The 19,702-nt window shown below is 42.9% G+C and overlaps 1 protein-coding gene across 2 annotated transcripts in view; it reads right to left on the bottom strand.

The window, feature by feature from the left end:
- Positions 1 to 19,702, bottom strand: part of ASTN2 (astrotactin 2) — an 829,294-nt gene that overhangs the window by 307,402 nt on the left and 502,190 nt on the right. For both annotated transcript variants that reach the window (XM_037059148.1, XM_037059147.1), the window contains exon 12: positions 14,490 to 14,656. In XM_037059148.1, coding sequence (XP_036915043.1) covers positions 14,490 to 14,656 — 167 coding nt within the window. The remainder of the gene's footprint in view (positions 1 to 14,489; positions 14,657 to 19,702) is intronic.

The following is a 19,702-nucleotide window of genomic DNA, read 5'->3' on the forward strand; positions in this document are numbered from 1 at the left end:
CTTAAGGGATAAGGGTCTCCCCAAAGTTTTATGGCCCTTTAGCTCTCTGACCCTGACTCAGAATAAGCCCTCATAGTTCTTTGTTATCTATTCTTTGATCAGTACTGCCTGACAATGATTGAGCTTTGAGTATATGCCCTGTATTCCTATGCAAATTAAACCCAATAAAAGTCTATTGAGGAACAGGCTCAAGGCCGTTCTCCTTTGAGAGATCAGCCACCTTTCCTCCCCAAGCAGATCATGTCTTGGGAGACTTATTCTCATATGTGGCAGATGGGGAGCCTGCCACGGAGGTCCCATGATACATTGGTAGCAAAAACAATTAGAAATTGCAAGGCATTTAACAAAATAACCGCAGTAATGGTGACAATGGTGGTGTTTCTATTTATTGAGCATATAACATCCACTGGATACTTTGCATATCTATTTTTTAACTATAAAAAAGATCTCAGCTCTCCTCATTCCTGCTTTACACAGAAGCAGAACGAAGAGCCAAGAAATAAAGCATGTCACACCATAAATGGCAACGCTGGCATTCGGATTCATGTCTGTGTAATAACCAAGGCATCTTTTTCTACTCTTGTTTCTCCAAATCCAGCTGTTTCTGTTTGCACGATATGACCCTGGCCGGTCTGTTCCAGTTGGAGGCAGTAGAAAGCAGGAAGTCTCTTCTTTGCCTTTCTTCCATGAGGTGGAACAAAGATCTACTGAATCTGAGTCCAAAGAGTCTCAGGCACTCACATGAAAGCAGGAAGGGGCTCTGTGAGAAGGTTTGGGTAGAAAATCTTCCCAGGTTGCAAGAACCAGTAGCTGGTAGGAGAGACATAAAACCCAACTAAAGGCAGAGCTGAAAACTTGACCCAGGATCACTCCAGTGAAAAGCCAGGAACACCTCATGCATGAAATAAGCTGTCACTCTTCTTGGTCTCCTCTACCCACTCCCCCCTCCCCCAGGTTATTGCACAGACACAGCCATTATCTTCCTAATGTTTATACGCTCTTGCCCAAAGTGCAATGGAAGGTTCTTGGAAGAAGTCCTGTCCTGGTACCCTGGTCCAGTCTATTTCCTTTCTTTTGCATTTGATAAACTAAAGTAACTCTCTGTTAGTAGGGTTGCAGTACAGATAAAGTGAGTTATATAAACATACAAAGAACACAACAAGCGGTTGATGAAGTCTGAATCCACCCATTTATGTCATTAGGTTTCCAGCAAATATGAGAAATAGTTTATTAAATGGAGCTGCCTCTCAATCTTCACACACACACAAATCATCATACTTTTGTTGTAAATGATTAAGTATTATTGAAGTCTACAGAGTAAAATGTGGAAATTCTTCATTTCTCACTCCACATATATTCTAACTTCCTATTCCAGTGGTCATCATGGTTAACTACTATGTACTTTTCCAAAATTTTATTAACGTATTTAAAGATATACATTAAATACATTAGATTGATAAAACGGTCTGTCCAGAAAATATCCAACCATGTGATACAAGAAATAGAGACATTTATTGAAGAAGATACAAGAAGAATTGGATAGAGCCCAGTGATGCCTAAGTCCCCATTAAACTTGGCACCTTGGGACTTGTCACAGTTCTCCCAGTCACCATCAGCTGCCCTGTCATATTTTCCTGAATCTCACTGATGGTCCGAAATCTCTTCCCTTTCAAAGGTGATTTTAGTTTTAAGAAAAACCAGAAATTGCAGGGCACCAAATCTGTGCTGTAGGGGGGCTGAGTCACCTGGGTGATTTGATGTTTCATCAAAAAACTCTGTAGGAGATATGGTGCATAAGGGGGCGTTGTCATGACGAAGCTGCCAATCACCAGTTGTCCATTGCTGCAGCCTCCTGAATCATCTGAATGGTTTCCAGGGAGGAATGTTAAAGCTTAACACAGAATTTGATGCATATTTGTTGCTCTACTTGCTCAGTCATTTTTAATGTGATAGCCACACAGTACACATGCACGCACGCTCAACAGCATCTACCACCCCCACTCACTAGTACAGTGAAATTGTCTTTGTTCATGCGTGTGTATTCCAGTTCATTCTCCTTGGCTGCTGGGTTACATCAATGTCCCACAAACCATTCTCATTATATTACAATGGTTGGACTTTTTTGGGACAGAATATATAGTGAGGCAAGCATTTGTACCTAATTCTATTTCTTGAACAACTTTTCAAATCAGCATTCATAGAGATCTATCTTTTTAATGGTTATTTGGCATTGCACAGCATAAACGTACCATAATGCTTTTAGCTAATCTTTATTGATAGGCATTTTGGTTCTTTATAGCTGTTTGCTATCACAAACGGTGCCATAATAAAGATCTTTGTACATATATCACTGCACTTGTGTATATTTCTGTAAGAGAGATTCTTAGAAGAGGAATTGCTGGGTCAGTGATTTAGGAATTTCAAAATTTTGATAGATCTTCTAACATGACTGTCTGCAGAGACTCCAGAAGTTTGCAGTTCTGTCACTGATGAATGAGGGAGCCCATTGCCTACATTTTTCATGTTCATTGTGGCCAATTTGGGCTGGAGGAAAAAAGCTTGCTTGTGGGTGGAGTTGCATTTCCCTGATTATTGACAGGCTCACCATCTTTTCGTGTCAGAGCCATGTGCATGTCTCCTCCTGAAGACTGTCCTGCCACGGGCTTTGACCAATTTTCTATTGTAAAGCTGGTCTTTTTCCTCATTGGCTCACACGTTTCACAAATTTTGTGAACTGTTACCCTTTTCCTTCCATATATATTGAAATTTTCTTCCAGTTGGTGTTTGTATTTTAATCTTGCTTTTGACATCTTACAACCTATCTATCACAGTCCGTTATTGCTTCTGAAATTTGTGCTATGCTTAGGAAACTGCAAATGATGAGACATCTTTCTGTATATTCTTCTAATACATATAGTTTTCACACCTTTAGTTATTTAGTCTGTGGAACTGAATTTTGTGCATGGTAGAAGTAGTTATTTTAACTTATTTTTATAATAATAATTATCTGGAGGGTCCATCCTTCCACTAATTTGAAATGCTATATTGTCACATACTATATCCCCATGTATATCATGTATACACATGGCTGAAGTCTTCCCTATTGGATGATCTGTATATTCCGGCAATAATTTTACCCTAGTTTAATTACTATGGCTTTATATAGTGTGGTTTGGATATAGAAAAGTAAGTCTCCTCCCTGCCATGAACACTAATTTTCTATTCAAAGTTTTCTCACTGTTCTTACTCATTTTCCCCTTCAGATGAATTTCAGAGTGGGCTTGTAAAGTTCCATATAAAGCCTTAGTGGATTTTGGGGTGATATTGCATTGCATTGCATTTGCAGAGTAAATTGGGGGACAGTTTATTTTTTTCCTTTAGGAAATATATATTGAGAGCCAGCTCCGTGCTGGGCACTGCTGACCATCACCAGAGACGGAGATGGCTTCACCATGCGGGGCCCTCTTCCTGGATGCACTGTAGACTCCGGTTCTGAGCCTCCCTTGCAGCTGGGCTGGAGGGACCATGGGACAGGATTGTGAAGGACGGAATCTGTGCTGAAACAGTCCAAGTCGCTGGCAGACCCAGCCCTTTCAAACAGCCTGCGTGTCTCTCAAGCCCTCTCTTATCTTGCCATGAGCAGCTTGGAGACCCGGTGATCTAGATGCACGCTGCAGGATGGAGGAAGGCTGCCTGATCCCACCTTGCCTGGACAATGCACTAACCTCTGTGTGCAAGCTTCTAGTTTGGGAGGATCACTTGCTAGAACACTATAGCTTTTCTTATCCTGATGGGTACGGCATCTTTACAGTTGTGAGTCTTGTAGTTCAGAAAACACAGTTTGCACCTCCATTTATGAAAAGTTCCTTTAAACCCTTTACTGAAGGCATTGACTTTTGATCATAAAAATCTTGCATGTATCTTGTGGGGGGATGGTCCTTCATAGGTATTTTTATGATGCACTGTGCTCTAGAGATTACAAACATGTGTTTTGGATGCAGGCTACCAGACCACCAGAGTCCAGATCCTGGTTCTCTCACGTATTGACTGTGACCTTGGACAAAATGCTTACCCTCTCTGTACTTGCTTTGTTCACTATAAATAAGTTCCCACTGCATAGCACTGCTGTTAGGATTAAATGAGTTATGTTTGGAATATAGTGTGAAAAACATATAGCTTCCATTATTACAGTCTTTTCCACTTCAGGAGTAAGATCCGTTTTTCTCTTATGTTTTCCCTTATATTTTCCAGTGAGTTATGGCTGACATTGAGCAGAGCTATTACTGATTTTTGTACATTGATTTTTCATCCTACCACACAAGGAACACATCCGTTCTAATATGTCTACAGATTTTTCTAGATGGATAAGTATGCATTTGCCCAGTGTGGGTATCAGAATCATGTGAGCATTCTGAATATATTAGAACACTGTCTTTTTACTTCCTTTCTCTGGGTTGCTTTGCATAAGACTCTGGTTATCCGTTCTCTGATGCGTTGGTAGGGTCTCCCTATAATCCCTTGGGCTTGATGTCTTCTTTTCAATTGCAGTTATTTAGCTCTCTTATCAGTTTATTTTATGTTATCTGTCTAGTTAGATTTTCTAGAGCATCATGACTCAAATTTGATAATTTATATTTTCTAAGAAAATACTGCATTTTATCAAGACTTTCCAATATATTAGTATAGGGTTGTATACAGTGTCCTCATTAAATCTGTTTTATCTTCTGTGCTCCTATGGTTACGTCTCTAGTTCGTTTCTAATGTGTTTATTTATGTTCTCTGTTTCTCTCTCCTTTGAACAGGCCTTTTCATTTTATTGATGAGGCTCCTGTTACTTTTTTTTTCTGATTTCATTTATCTCAGCTTTTATTTGTATTAATTCCTTCCTACGGCTGTCTTTGACTTTGTTTTGAAATTCCTTTTTGGCCCCTCGAGGGGAACCCTTCACTGGTTTATTTTCAATCTTTCTTGCTCCTCAATAAACGCCATAGGGCTCCTGACTATGACTTTGCCCACATAGTGAGTTGGATAAGCAGCTTTCCAGCTCCTGCTCCTTTTTCAAGAGATGGTGATTTGAGTCTGCGTTTCCTGGCCCAAGAGTTACTGAGGAGGTTATCCTTCTGTGATTAACAAGTAGACAGGTTCACTTGCAAACTAGATGCTGTTAATATTGAATAGTATCACATCCTAGTCTGAGGATGTGGCATGTACAACTTCTACTTTGATGAATTTATTGAGATTTCATATTCCTAACTTAAGGAGGACACAAGGTGTCAAGTTCATATTTTAAATCTAATTAAACCTGCCCTTAAACTGAGGTTGTACTACCTACCAGCTACATGACCCTGATGAAATATGTAAACTACCCTAGGCCTCAGTGCCATAATCTATTAAATGGGAGTAATATTAACCCCTACCATAGAGCTGCTGTGAGAGTTTGAGATAACTTAAAGGATAAAACAGTGTCTTTCATGCAGGAGCCAGTGAATGCATCAGCTATTGTGATGGCTAGTGTTATTATGACTCTGCTATTATTATCTATGATTATTATCTGACCCACTAGCCCACTGACACTTTCCAAGGAATGCAAATTTATTTCCAGTGGTTCTGGATTCCCTCTAGATCTAGGTCTCTTAAAGTCTGCAGAGCTGCCCTGCTTTGACTCTTCTTTTTAAAAAAATGTAGTCATAGTACATAATTGGGAACTTCTATGTGCCATTCATTGAAAATGCCATACACACATATATATGCATGTGTAAATATACAAATTTATATATGCACTTATTACATATGTGTGTATATACATATGTATGTGCACATACACATATACATATGCATATGTATACACACATATACACACATGCAAAGCTCAGCCCTGCATTCATGATTCCATAGACAAGTATAATTTTTTTTGTCCATGACCTGATCTGCTCCTTTTTACAACCTGTGGTAGACAGAATAATGGTCCACAAAAATTGTCCACATCCTAATCCCCAGAACCTGTGGCTATGTTACTTTACATGGCAAAAGGAATTTTGTAGGTATGACTAAGAATTTTGAGATGGGAAGATTATCCTGAATTATCTTGCTGAGCTCAATGTAATCATAAGGAGACTTATAGCAGCTTAAGAGGTAGACAAGAGTGTTAGAGAGTCAGGGAATGAGATGCAACTTGGAAGGAGGAGGTTGGGGGGACTGAGAGAGAGAGAGAGAGAGAGAGAGAGAGAGAGAGAGAGAAAGACTGTGTCTCTGGCCTTGGAGTCTTGCCAATGCCTAGATTTTAGGCATTCTGACTGCCAAAGCTGTAAAATAATGACTCTGTGTTGTTTCAAGCCACAAAGTTTGTGGTAATTCATCACAGAGGCATTAGGAAACTAATGCATAACCTTTACAGAGAGGTACAGCTTCCAATTTCAGGTAAGAAAACTAAGGTGCCGAGAATTTACGGGGCTTCCGCATGGAGCTATGCCATGTCAACAGTGGTCAATAGGAACTTCCCCTGGGAGTTCATATTTCAGGGTGTCGGGGTATGAGTGTGTTTGGGAGCTGTGTGTGTGCTTTTCACCTTATTACAACTGTAGGTTCATGGTGATTTTCCTTTGCCTGGGGGCAGGAAAGGATTCTGGCTTATCGGGAGAGGAAGGAGGGGTGGTGAAAAGCCTAGGGAAATGAGTAAGACCCTAAGAGATTCAGGGAGAAAAAAATAGGGACTCACAAAGGCTAATGTTCCTCTCAGTTTTGAGATGTGAGCAACTTGCTCCCTCAAGCCACCTTAGGGCATAGGATGGTTTATGCAAAGGCCTGTTTAGTTGTTGGCTTTTTTTATATTTTATTTTTGTACCAAACGACATAAATATAGAGCTCCTTTAGAACACTCTGTCGTCTGGGAGATTTTCTTACAGAAATTCTAAAGAGTGTTGGCTCATGGGAAACCTGCCAATATCTTCATGAAACTGTATTTATACATATGCCAAAATGAAAAAAAAACCAGAAAAACAAAACAAGTGCAAAGATACAAACTGGGCATTTTAGCCGAAGACAATGAATGTGTTACCCTTTACAAACCCATCACAGTACAGAGCATACTAGGACTAGATGGAACTTGAGAGATTGTACCATGCAACTGTATTTGTGCTCGGTCAAGAGCATCTTCTACTTAATCCTTATGGCAACATCACGAAATGGGTACTTTCATTTCAACCTTGTCCTTGAGGACCCTGAAGCTTGGCATTTTAAATTCCTTGACCGAGATCCTATGAACATTTTAGAAATGCCAGGGTCTTGACTTGGATCTTCTTACTCCAAACCCAGTGCCTGTTCCACTTCAGCACAAGTAACACCTTCCAACCTGCTCGTTTTTCAAAAGAGGAAACTGGGACCTACAGAGAATGGCCTTTGTACACATTTCCAAAGCAGCATATTTATTTATTCATTCGTGTATTTCCTCTGTCACTCATTCATTCCTCAATGGTTTATGGAATCAATAATTTATTGACATCTCTGCATTAGAAACTATCTATTTTTAAACAAGGAGGGGAATGAGATTCTAGAAAAAATTAGGAAGAGAAAAAAGTGAAAGGCAAAAAGAACTCAAGAAACTGCACATCATATAGACTCAGACCAATGTTGAAGGGGAATCTCAGAATCCTGACACCAAGGCAAGAGAGAAACAGAGGATTCTCTGCTTTACTGGTCCTGACACCTCTGAGAAATTCCCCCCACCCAGGGGGCATCAGGACCAGGACCCTCTGGGTCCCAGCAGCTATGAGCTGGTACCATATGAACCCCACTAACCAATGTCACAGGAGTCTTTCTCATGAGGGTCCTTGGGGTCACCCCAGCATGACCCAAAATGCAGTTCAGTGAACCTGTTCTCAGAGAAAGCTCTGTCTGAAGGCTTCCCTCATGGGAAAAATTTAGAGTTTCTTTTTTTCCCCTTCTGTGTACCTGTCACAGATGGCTGCCCAGCTGTGTACACTATCATTTATTGTTTTTATTTTTTTAATTTATTGATTTTTTTAAAGAGAGAGGAACAGAGGGAAAGAAAGGGAGAGGGAGAGAGACAGAGACACAAAGAGAAACATCTATTTGTTGTTCCACTTATTCGTGTATTCATTGGTTGCTTCTTGTATGTATCTTGACCAGGGATTGAACCTGCAACTTTGGTGTATCAGGATGACACTCTGACCAACGGAGCCACCAAGCCAGGGAAAACTTAAGAGGTTCTAGAAGAGCAATTTGGAAGGTAATATATTCAAGGATATTCTTTAGAAAAGAGGGAAGGAAAGGAAAAAGAAGAAACATGATTCCATGAGGAACTTCGGGCTAAATTATGCAACATATTGTATCTACCCGAAGACCTCCCAAACTTATAAGAAACCCTAGTATTTCGGCTAACACTAAAAATAAAAATAAAAAAGGACTGCTAATTAAACTTTGTCAAAATACCGACAGTAAAATACATCATAATTTCAGGGAAGTTAAAATATGGAAAACATGGGAACTTTAGAATGTATGGAATAAATGTTTGGTCGCTGCAGGACTTTTCAGAGCCTTCAGTGTCCCCAGCTACCCTGTGAACCTTCACGAGGCCCCAAGAGTGCCGATTTCCCACATGGGCTTCATCACTAAGCTTCCCTTTCTTGTCGTTAAGCAGCTTGTGGACTGGGAACATGTCTTACACTGAGCTTTTGAAAATCTTTCAAACAGCAAAGAACACGAGGTGGTAATGGTTGACAAGAACCCGTTTGACTCCCGGATGTTCTATGTTAACCGTGAGAGGTAAATCCTGCATCCTGCAGTCAGAACTCATAGCTCAGGCCCACCCCGAAAGCTGGAGAGCGCAATAGAACGAGCACCTGAAGGAGGGCACCCCGCACCTCTGCACCTAGTCAGTAAGAGTCGAAACTCAAACCGCCGTCTCCATCCTGTTTTCTGCTGTGAGAGCAGACTCAGCGTTGGCAATGAAAATAAGCAATTCCCATCTGATGATGGGTATACAATACATATATTTATCTCAACTTCTTCCGGTCACTTAAAAATGACACTAAACAGGCGACTATTTGAGGCTGGACATGCTTTTTGAGCTCATGTTTGAACATAGGCTCTTATTACATTTTAGTTAAATTACACTTAAACACATGAAACTTTCAGATCAGAAGAAAGAAGCTCGGGACGCCTTCTATCCTGACTGTACCTCTCGGCTGTTCCTGAGCCCTGGCTGTTTCCTCCTCTGAATGACCTGAGAAACGCTGAAACTTCACAAATGTTGGCGATGGGCTTGCTCTTTCTTACACAGGCATGTAGGAAACATCCTTCTTAGCGAATTAAGTGAGGAAAATGTGTATTCCCTCTGGGGGAAAAACAAACACACACAACCTTCCTTTCCTCAAGCAAGGACAACGATATAAATTTAGCATAGAGTTAAAGTGATGTCATCTGGAGACACTCCCCTATTTCAGGCTCCTGAGGCCATTTTCTCACCCTTTCCCTCCTTACAAATGGCTCGGATAGGTGCTATCTTTATATTATACTTTCTTTTACAGGTTGGATTTATGTGAATAATATTAACTTCTCTTGAAAGAATGCATGGCATATGCTGTGAATCCCCATGGTTGCTAGGTAACTTGCCAAGGTCTTAGGGGAAAGTAATGTTCCCTCACCTATAAGATTTCATTCTAAGTGCCTCGGCTTAGCATCCAATGACCTTATCAACCTTTCTCAAATTCGCCAGCTCCTCTCTACCATCTGGGCACCTGGGCTCTATCAACATCAATCAGGACCCAATGGGGCTCGGCCACCTGTCCCCAACACCCCCTTTGCCCCAGGTGGGCACAGGCTTCTGCTCAGTACTTCTCTGCATTCTCCGCATCCCACAAAGGACTGGGCACAGAGTACGTGAAATAAATCTTAGGCAGATGAATTCCGTAAGTCAACAATTGTGATTTTGAAGAAGTGGAGTGGTGGTGCAGTCAAGCAGTGGAAAATGACAGTGGGGACACATCGGTGACTCAGGCCCAGTCTCTGCTTGTGAGGTGTTTCTAGTGTGACTGAGACCAGACTAGAAACAGGTGAAACAGGTAAGTCAACACAGCAGTGGGGCTATACCACAGGGAGAAGAAGCACAGGGCGGGGCTAAGTGACCCCAGAGAAAGGATTCTTTACTCCCTTTTGGGGAACTTGACCTGCCCAGGGGCTGATAACCAAGGCAGCTAGCCAGAGGTCCAGCCTACAAGAGGTGCCAATATTTCACGGGAACAAATTAAAACTCAAGGCCAAATGGAAACGAACCTCTCCCTTGCTAGAGGGTCTAGTGGGTAGAAATGAAAGAATACAAAGCAAAATAAGACACTAGAAAGTCCTTTCTTTGCATGCCCTAACCCCACTCCATAATTATTGAGCCAATATTTAAATAGTATCCACTGAACGGAGGAGGTACCTTAGGACCCAGCTCCAGGGTAACTGTACCTCTCACCCCTGCACCCCCGTGGGGCTCAGAGAAGTCTTGCTGGAGAAGGTGACGCCTGCACCAACACTTGGAGATGGCACAGAGCTATCCAAGCTGAGGAGCCACGACAAATGGGGAGGATACAGAGGAGGAGGAGGAGGGGAGATGCAGAGGGAACAATGTTATCAAAACCTCGGAAGCCAAAGCCAAGAGGCCTAATTCAGGACAGAGTAACCCAGCTAGAAATGCAGTCAGAAAGGCCGGCCTGGGAAGAACTTCCCTAGCCATGTTAACTAAGGAGCTTCATTTAACAATTTCTAATAGAGCACCTACTATGTGCCAGGCAATATCGTAGGTGTTGGAGATAGAGAGGTACAGGCGTACCACTTAGTCAATGAATGATTAAATGAATTAGCTTCATACCTGTGAGGCTAATTACAACTGTCACTTCCTGAGTGCTTAAGCATGCCAGCCCTTGTGCATATCTAGTTGCATTTAATCTCCACAATGGCACTGCAGTCACACCTGGTTCCACTTGAAAGAGGAAGCTCAGAAGTTTAGTAATATCTCAAAACCATAAGGGCTAGGAGTGGTCCATGGCCAGCAGTGACTTCAAACCTGTCTTCATTGAGACTGAAGCCACAAGCCTGGGTTTGAATCCAGTGCCCCCACTTACCAGCTGTGTGACTTTGGGCAGGTCACTGAGCCTCTCTGCGCCTGGTTTTCCTGACAGTAAAGGGGACCATAATAGTACCTGCCTTGTAGAGTTACAAGAACACGGGCCAATGTAAGCAACACTCGGCACGGTCACGGCACAGAATAGCAGTTGGTAAGGACCATCTGTTATTAGGAACCCGGCTGCCAATGGGTGTGTTAAACCTAAAACTCAGGGTCAAAGGGCTTCAGGCAAGTTGAGAAGGTCTTTTTGAATGACGGTTTGTTTTTCTTGTTTAGTTCAGTAGCATGCCACTTCCTTTTTCTTTTCACTTTTGATTTTCTTTGTAAAATTTTTATTGAATTTATTGGGGTGACATTGGTTCATACAATTACATAGGTTTCAAGTGTACAGTTCTATCATACATCATCTGCATATTGGACTGTGCATTCAAGACCGCAAGTCAAGTCTCCTTCCATTAGCATTTATCCCCCTCTACCCTCTTCCACCTCCTCCACCCGGCTTTGCCCTGGTGATCTCCATGCTTCGTCTGTATGTATGAGGTTGTTTTTTTTTTTTTTTTTGCTTAATCTCTTCATCTTTTTCACCCAGCCCCCCCAACCCCCTCCCCTCTGACAGCTGCCAGTTTGTTTTCTGTATCTATGAGTCTTTCTACTTTGTTCATTAGTTTAGTTTGTTCATTAGATTCCACATATAAGTGAAATCAAATGGTATTTGTCTTTCTCTGACTGGCTTATTTCACTTAGCATAATAGTCTCCAGATCTATCCACGCTGTCACGAAAGGGAGGATTTCTCTTGCGTTTTTTTTTTTTTTTTGGCCAAGTTGTGTTCCATTGTGTAAATGTACCACTGCTTTAAAAAATATTTACTTATTTATTGCAGAGAGGGGAAGGGAGGGAGAGAGGGAGAGAAATATCAGTATGAGAAAGAAACATCTCTCCTTCGTGTTCCAACTGAGGACCAAAACCACAAGCCAGACATGTGCCCTGACCAGGAACCCAATTGGCGACCCTTCACTTCGTGGGAAGATGCCCAGCCAGCAGAGCCTCACTGGTCGGTCGGCACTACCAAGGTTTTTTTATCCACCCACCTACTGAGGGTGTACCACCTCTTTAGATCAACTTTTGCACATGTACCTACTAAGAGCTTTCATTTTTTTTGTTTTTAGTGCTCCTAACAAATGTGGCTAACTTCTCATTTGTACCCTTAGTATACAATTTTCAAAATGCATGGGCAGTGCAGTTGGTTTTAGGAAATCTGGGTTTCATTTTCTTTTTCGTCCTGTTTATCAGCATTTGAATGGACCTCAGTAAGTCAGGGCTACTCCTGCCCATTCAGTTTAATTTTGACTTCCAGAGACCTTTCCCTGTAAGAAAGGTTAGCGCCCCCTTGTGTCACAGACCTGAAAGCCAAGGGTGAGCACCTAGGGTTACTGAGCAAGTCGGGGGCTAGGGTCCTTACTATCATTCACTTGTATTTAACAAACACATTTCCTGTTAACTGTGCAGGGCACTGGTCCACAGGACTTTACAAATATTCGTGTATATGGTGATGGCATTAATGCAGTGGTTTTAGTCCTCATAACAACTATTATTATCCCTACTGTACCGATGAGGCACAGAAACATTAAACAATTTGTGCAAGGTCACACAGCCAAGAGGCTGTACCCTACATTACTAGCCACATGACCTTGGGTACATTCCTGACCCTTCATGGAGTTTTATTAAATGTAGAGTAACTTTGCACTCTTCACAACCATCATTATAGTGAAGTAGATATTAGGAAAACTTTAGAGATGAGGAAACTGACAGTCAGAGGTCCAGTGTCTAAGAGATGCAGCAGTGGAGAGCTAGGATCAGAACCCAAGTCTACTGCTCGCATCCTTCCCCTTGACCATGGCAGTGGGCTATGGACAGACGGCAGTGATAGTTTCTAAGTCAAAATCACTAATGCCGTCACTGTGCTGTTGCTGTGGTTTTTTGCAATAGCAGACCACCTCCCCCAGAGCACACAGGGAGAAAGATGACGAGGATAAGAACACCTCTGATTCTACATGCAAGCCTTCGATCCTAGCCCATGCCTGATTTCCCCAACACTGCTCTTCAGTCACTTAAGCTGAGGAGAGACTGCTGTAAATTCAGGTGTGCATACACTAATTTATTGCCTATTTATTTTGCTGATACATATCTAAAGCCTCAGGTGAGTTCCTCCAACACCTGCTGGAAGGCACCTGCAGCCCCAGGTGTAACTGGGGCAGAGAGGCAAACCCTGGAATAAGCCCCACAAGGAAAACAGGACCCTGCAGATTAGAAACAAGCAGGTGAAACTAATTTTCTGTTAAACTGAAATTAAACCCATACACATTCCTCCCCCCACCCCTCCTTTCTGTGACAGGCAAGACTGGTAAGGTTGTTCCAGGCCTTTATTCTGCTTTTCTATCTTGGTAGGACACTGAGCATCTACTTCGGTGACTAACATCCCCACCGAGCATGGGATTATTTTGCTGAGTCACAGAATGTTAAAAGGTGAGGACACTTTCTAATATGAAGATGTCCCCAGAAAGGGAACGCAGAAAAGAAAAAGGGCTGCCATGTTCCTGAGGACTGCTGAGGGTCAAACACTGTGCTAGATGCTATGTGTGAAGGGGCAATGGCCCCTGAGACCTCGGTCATGGAAAACAAGGTCAACTGGAAGAAACGGTAGGCATTCTTGTCCCACTGGTGGCCACGCTCTGGCCCAGAGAGGGAAAGTGACTTGTTCCAGGCCACTCAGCAAGTCAGTGGCGGCGTGCACCTTCCTTCTCTCTCAGGCTGAGTTTAAAACGCCACTGAGTTCTTAGCATTTGTCTGCATTGTTTCATTTCCCCGTCCCCTTCCTCAGTTAATTATCCCCACCAATAAGGGCCTTCGGGCACGAAGAGCCTAAGCCCTGAACTTGGTGCTGCCAAATTCCTGCAGAACCAGACTTGAAAGCTGGACCTAGTCCGTGTTCTTAATGCCACACCTGCCCATTTCTTGGTGAAGCCTTCATGGTGCCTGCGTTTGTCTCCTAACTACACTGATCAGGCCTGCAGGGGGCGCAGAAGGGACAGGAGGCTTCAGCAGAAACTAACCGTGACCTTAGGATGCAGGCTGGGCATGCAATACATTTATTGTAATTACTAACCAATGATTTACTCTTCCCCCCAATACCCACCAGGAAGATATATATATTCTTGCCATCTGCCTCTTGGGCTGTGAGGGCAGAGTGGACAAAAAGACCATGCCACTGAAGGTCAGGCCCAGCCTGGCCAAGCTGTCCTTCCAGACATTTGCTCTGCACCCCCCGCCCGTGTGAAGGAACAGGAGGGGCCTCGGGACACTCACCCGCAGAACATGAAGATGGTGCTGGAGGTGGCATCATAAGGCAAAGGCAGAGTCTGCTGCAGGCACAGCTGCTCGCAGCCACCGTTGAAGCCATCGGAGCAGTCGATGCCTTTGGAGTGGTCGTAGCAGCCAGAGCCGTCCTTCATGGGCCTCAGCTCCTCGGGACACTGCTCGGAGAGAAAGCGACAGAAGAGTCACGGCTGAGGAGGTGGCGGGTCCATCACACCCTCTCCTCCTACCTTCTGAAAAGGCACGTGCGTTGGGCGCCTATGAGCCAAGTTCAAAGCTTTCTTTGGCCAACTAATAGCTGTGTGGCCTCGGACAAGTCCCTTTTCCTCTCAAAACCTCAGTGTACTCACCTGCAAAGTGGGAGTTTTGTCAGTATCTGCATCATAGAATTGTGAGCTGTGGCTCATGGGTCAGTTGCGTAGCAAATATTAGCTGCTATTAATATTGACATTGCTGGGATCACCCTGATTATTGCGATCATAATTGTTGAATAAATTCTGCTGCTATAAAGGTCACTTGGAGAGGCAGCTGGATACTATATCTTAAAGAACTCCTACCCAATATGAGTTTATATATTTTTAAATATTTTATTTATTTATTTTTAGACAGAGGGTAAGGGAGGGAGAAAGAGAGAGAAACATCAGTGTGTGGTTGCCTGTCACGTGCTCTGCACTGGGGAACTAGCCCACAACCCAGGCATGTGCCTGGACTAGGAATCAAACTGGCGACCCTTTGGTTTGCAGGTCAGTGCTCAATCCACTGAGCCACATCAACCAGGATTCAATGAGTTTTAAATTCAAGTTCTTCCCCTTCTCTTGTGTGATCCAAGGCAAGAACTCACCCCGTCTGAGCCTCAACTTCCTTATCTGTGAAATGGGCACAGCATCTACACCTAGAAGCTGAAGTTAGAACATGGAGGTGTCCATCTTACTTCAAAATTTGGCACCAATTTGGTACCCATCAGATGTGAGTCTCTCCTCCATCCTTGTGCCTAGAACCCTAAATGAGGTACCTGCAGACTCATACCAGGAGCCTTCAAAGGCCTCCTAACTGGTTTGCTGGCCTCCAGCCCAGCCTCCTCTACACCATCCTCCTAATGGCCATCGGACCAATATTTTTACATAGCATCGCTCTTCAGCTTAAGTAAATCAGTGATTTCTAAACAACAATGACTTGAATCGTCCTTAAGCCGAAAGCCAAGGTGCCCAGCCCAGGGTTGTGCATGTTCCCCCACGCAGCCAAGCAGTTGCCCTTTGGACCCTAAGAAACCTCAGTGATCCCAACCTTGAGTGACCTCAGACAAAGGCGTGCCGGGCACCAGCTAAGTGCCCTGTGAAGGAAAGATCTCACATCGTAGGGACAACTGGCTCTTTATTGAGTTTAGTTTTCCATCATTGGATGAGGCTGAACTCATCTCCAGTCCAGCAGAACGGGAAGCGGTCCCGGCTCTTCATGTTTGGGACAGAAAACGAAGTACTAGGTTTTCATCTGGGTCACCTCGCTGGCATTTCCTGTCCACAAAGATTAACACCCAAGGCCCAGCCCTCCTCCCCCCATCACTGAGCACAGCTGATTAAAACGCCCTCCCAATGTACTCCCTCCTCCCGACCAGCTCCCCGGGCCCCCTGCTCCGGACCAACATCAATAACAACACACACACACGAATTAATTTACGGAACCCACAGTCACACACAAAAGGTCAGCCCTCTTGGAAATTAAATTTTGCTTAAGAAGGATTCATAATTACCAATGCAAGACAGAGTTCTTCGAGACATTTGAGACTGGCGTCGGGGAGGGGGAGGGAGAAAGCGGGTTATAAATGGCCTTTGTCAAACTGTAGAAAGGTTATAAAACTAGCCACATTTTGTGCTTAAAAAGAAAAAATCAATTTTCCATGTGAGCGAAGTGCTGTACATATTAATACGAGCTCAGAGAAGGTCCCTGCTTGTCTGGGAACAGTCACGGTTAGACAGGAGGGCATCTGGCGATAGGGTTGTTCAGGGCCATTTGCTGGAATTGGGGCTGGGGCTGGGTCTGGGTCTGTCTGCAGAAACTCGGGGACAAGCGCTGGAAGGAACAACTAGCCTTCCCACCAGGTAACGGCCAGGATGTGGAGTGGAAGATTACTCACAGGTTTTCCCACCCTCCTCTTATTCCTTACCACTTTTGTTCTTTAAAAACGTATGTCCCATAATCCAGCTATAATCTAAACATGTTGCCTGCTCTTACTTAGTCAATCCTTCCAGTGAACCTATGAGGTGGTGTGATGGGCTGAGAATGTTCCCCAAGGTGTGTCCCTGCCCTGACCAGGGAGGCAGAGCAGAGGGTGAACTGATGTGGCCGCAGGCCAACAAAGGCTGCAGCTGCCAGAAGCTGGAAGAAGTGAGAAAGGATCCCCCCTCGTGCTCTTGGAGTGAGGACAGCTTGACCTCAGACTCCTGGGCCCCAGGCTACGAAGGGATACCTTTCTCATGTCTTACACCCCCCATTTCATGGTAGTTTGGTGCGGCAGCCCTAGGCAACCAGAACAGTGCTTTTTGTTTTAAGCTGCTTGATTTGGGATCCTTTGTTACGCAGCAACAGATAACTAATACAGTGGGATAAATGTACCAAGTGCTCAGCAAAGTGCTCAGCAAATGGTAGCTGCTGTTCTGAGAACTTCGAAGGAACTTAGAATCTAGTTTAAGAGGTAAGAAATATATACGTGTGTGTGTCAGACAAAAGAGCTAGTTACAGAACAAGCATGAAGAAGTAAAGTAGATTTTGAAAGGAAAGATGAAAACTCTGCTCATACGAGTGACTGGGGAATTTCGGAGCAGGGAGGCCTTGGCCGGGGAAGTCTTTGCGGGAGCGGGTGTCATTGGAGCAGAAGGGAGGTGTCCTAGGATACTAGAGAGAGCAGGAATAGAGCTCTTGCCCAGACACCAGCATGCACCTGTCTTGTAACCTTGCAGCCATGGTTTCCTCTCTTTCCATGGGGAATACATCCTGGAGACAAGCATACGAGGACTGAAAGCAGACTGAAGTGTCACAGAGGCATTATGACACTAAGCATTTTGGCCAGCACCTCCTCATGGGAAACCTTAAAGCCTCTCCTGGAGGTATTTCCAAAAATCCACCTAAAGTGCCTCGCTCACAACCAGCGTGTAACAGGCATTCAAGAAATGAATACGAGAGGTGCATGTTTAATATTTTTAGGAAGCTGCCAGACTTGTCTGGGTGGTGGTACTACTTTAAACACTCATCAGCAATGTATAAGCAATCCAGTTTCTCCACATCCTCATTGGTATTGGATGTCAATATTTTTTTATTTTAGCCATCCCAGTAGGTGTGTAGTGATATCTCACTGCGATTTTAATCTGCATTTCTCTAATGGTTAATGATGCTGAACGTCTTTGGTGTTTATTTTCAGTCAGTATACCCTTCGCAGTGAGTTGTCTCTTGATGTCTTTTTCCCCATTTTCTAATTGGATTGAGTTTTTTTAAACTAGTAAGTTAAAAAAAAAGTTCTTTATATTTTCTAGACACTAGACTTTTGTCAGACACATGGTTTGCAAATATTTTCTCTCCCACTCTGTAACTTGTCTTATCTTCAAATGAGCTTTCACAGAGCAAATGTTTTTAATTTTGATAAAATCCAAGTTATCATTTTCTCTTTTATAGATCATACTTTGAAACCTAAGAACATTTTTGCCAATCCCAAAGATTTTCTCGTGTGTACACGCATGTGTTCTAGCAATGTTAACAGTGTTATATTTTACAGTTAATTCTGTGATGTATTTTAATTTTTGCATGAGGTTTGAAACTTACATCGAGGTTTGATTTTTTGCCCATGAAAATGTATTTTCCCCAGCACCCTTTTCTGAAAAGCCTCCCTTTCCTCCATAAAATTGCTTTTGTGCTTCGGTAAAAAAAAAAGGAGCTTATTTGCATAGGTCGTTTTGGGTCTTCTCTGCTGTTCCATGGATCTCTGTGTCTTTTCTTTCACTAACTTCACACAGTCTGGATTATTGAAACTATGTTAAGTCTGAAAATAGAGTCAACTGACTGCTTCTACTTCGTTATTTCTCAAAATAAGTCTTGCCTATTCTAGTTCCTTTGCCCTTTGATATAAATTGCAGAAAAATCTTGTCTGTACCTAGAAAAATATAGTGCTGAGGTTTTGATAGAGATTATAGTAAACCTTTATGTCGATGTGGATGGAATGGAGATCTTCACTACGTCGACTCTTCCAACCCATGAAAACCACACGTGTCTCCATTCATTTTTATCTTTTTTATCTCTTTCATCAGCATTTTGTAGTCTTCAGCATACATGTACTGTTCACAGTTTGTTAGATTTACATCTAAGTATTTCATTATTTTTTAGGGACTGCAGGTAGTATTATCCTTTTGATCTCAGTGTCTACATGTTCATTGTTGGTATATAGAATCACAATTGATACTTGGTGTATTTTTCTTATATTCTGAGACCTTGCTGAACTCAGTCATTCCTTCTTGGGATGTTCTATTCAGACAAACAACTGATGTGCCAATGGGGGTGGACGTCTTTCTTTCTTTCTGCTTTGTAGGCCTTCTATTTCCTTTTCTTGCCCTATAAGTTATAAATAAAAGGATAAATAACCATGCTACCTGTGTCCCACAAATTTTGTTATTTTTTATTTCTTTGAATTCGGGGCTATTTATTTATTTATTTCCCTTAAGACTTCCTCTTCAACCCATGAATTATTATTTAGAGGTATGTTGTATGGTTTCCAAGTATTTAGAGACTTTTCTGTTATCTGTCACTGCTTTCTAGTTCGATTCTACTACGGCAGGAGGACACTCTGTATGGTTTGAGCTCTTAAATCTGTCGAGACTTTTCCTAGCCCAGGCTATGGTCTATTTTGGTATGTGTTCTATAGGCACTGAAAATAAGAATGTGTATTCTGTGGTTGCTGGGCAATGTGTTCTATAAATGTTAACTGGATCCTTTTGGTGGATAGCGTTGTTCGGTTATTCTCTAACGTTGCTAATTTCCTGTCTAGTTGTTCCGTCAGTTGTGGATGGAGGGGTTGTTGAAGGATCCAGCTATTCATGTGAACTCATGGACTGTTTCCTTTAAGCTCTGTTAGGGTTGCACCTCATGTATGTTGCAGCTCTGCAGTTTGGTGCATAGACACTTAGGATTCCTATACATTCTCGGAGGATTACCCCTTCGCGATC

Source organism: Sturnira hondurensis, unplaced genomic scaffold, assembly GCF_014824575.4.
Source record: "Sturnira hondurensis isolate 20B ecotype Veracruz unplaced genomic scaffold, ASM1482457v3 Scaffold0010448, whole genome shotgun sequence".
Taxonomy (NCBI): Eukaryota; Metazoa; Chordata; class Mammalia; order Chiroptera; family Phyllostomidae; genus Sturnira; species Sturnira hondurensis.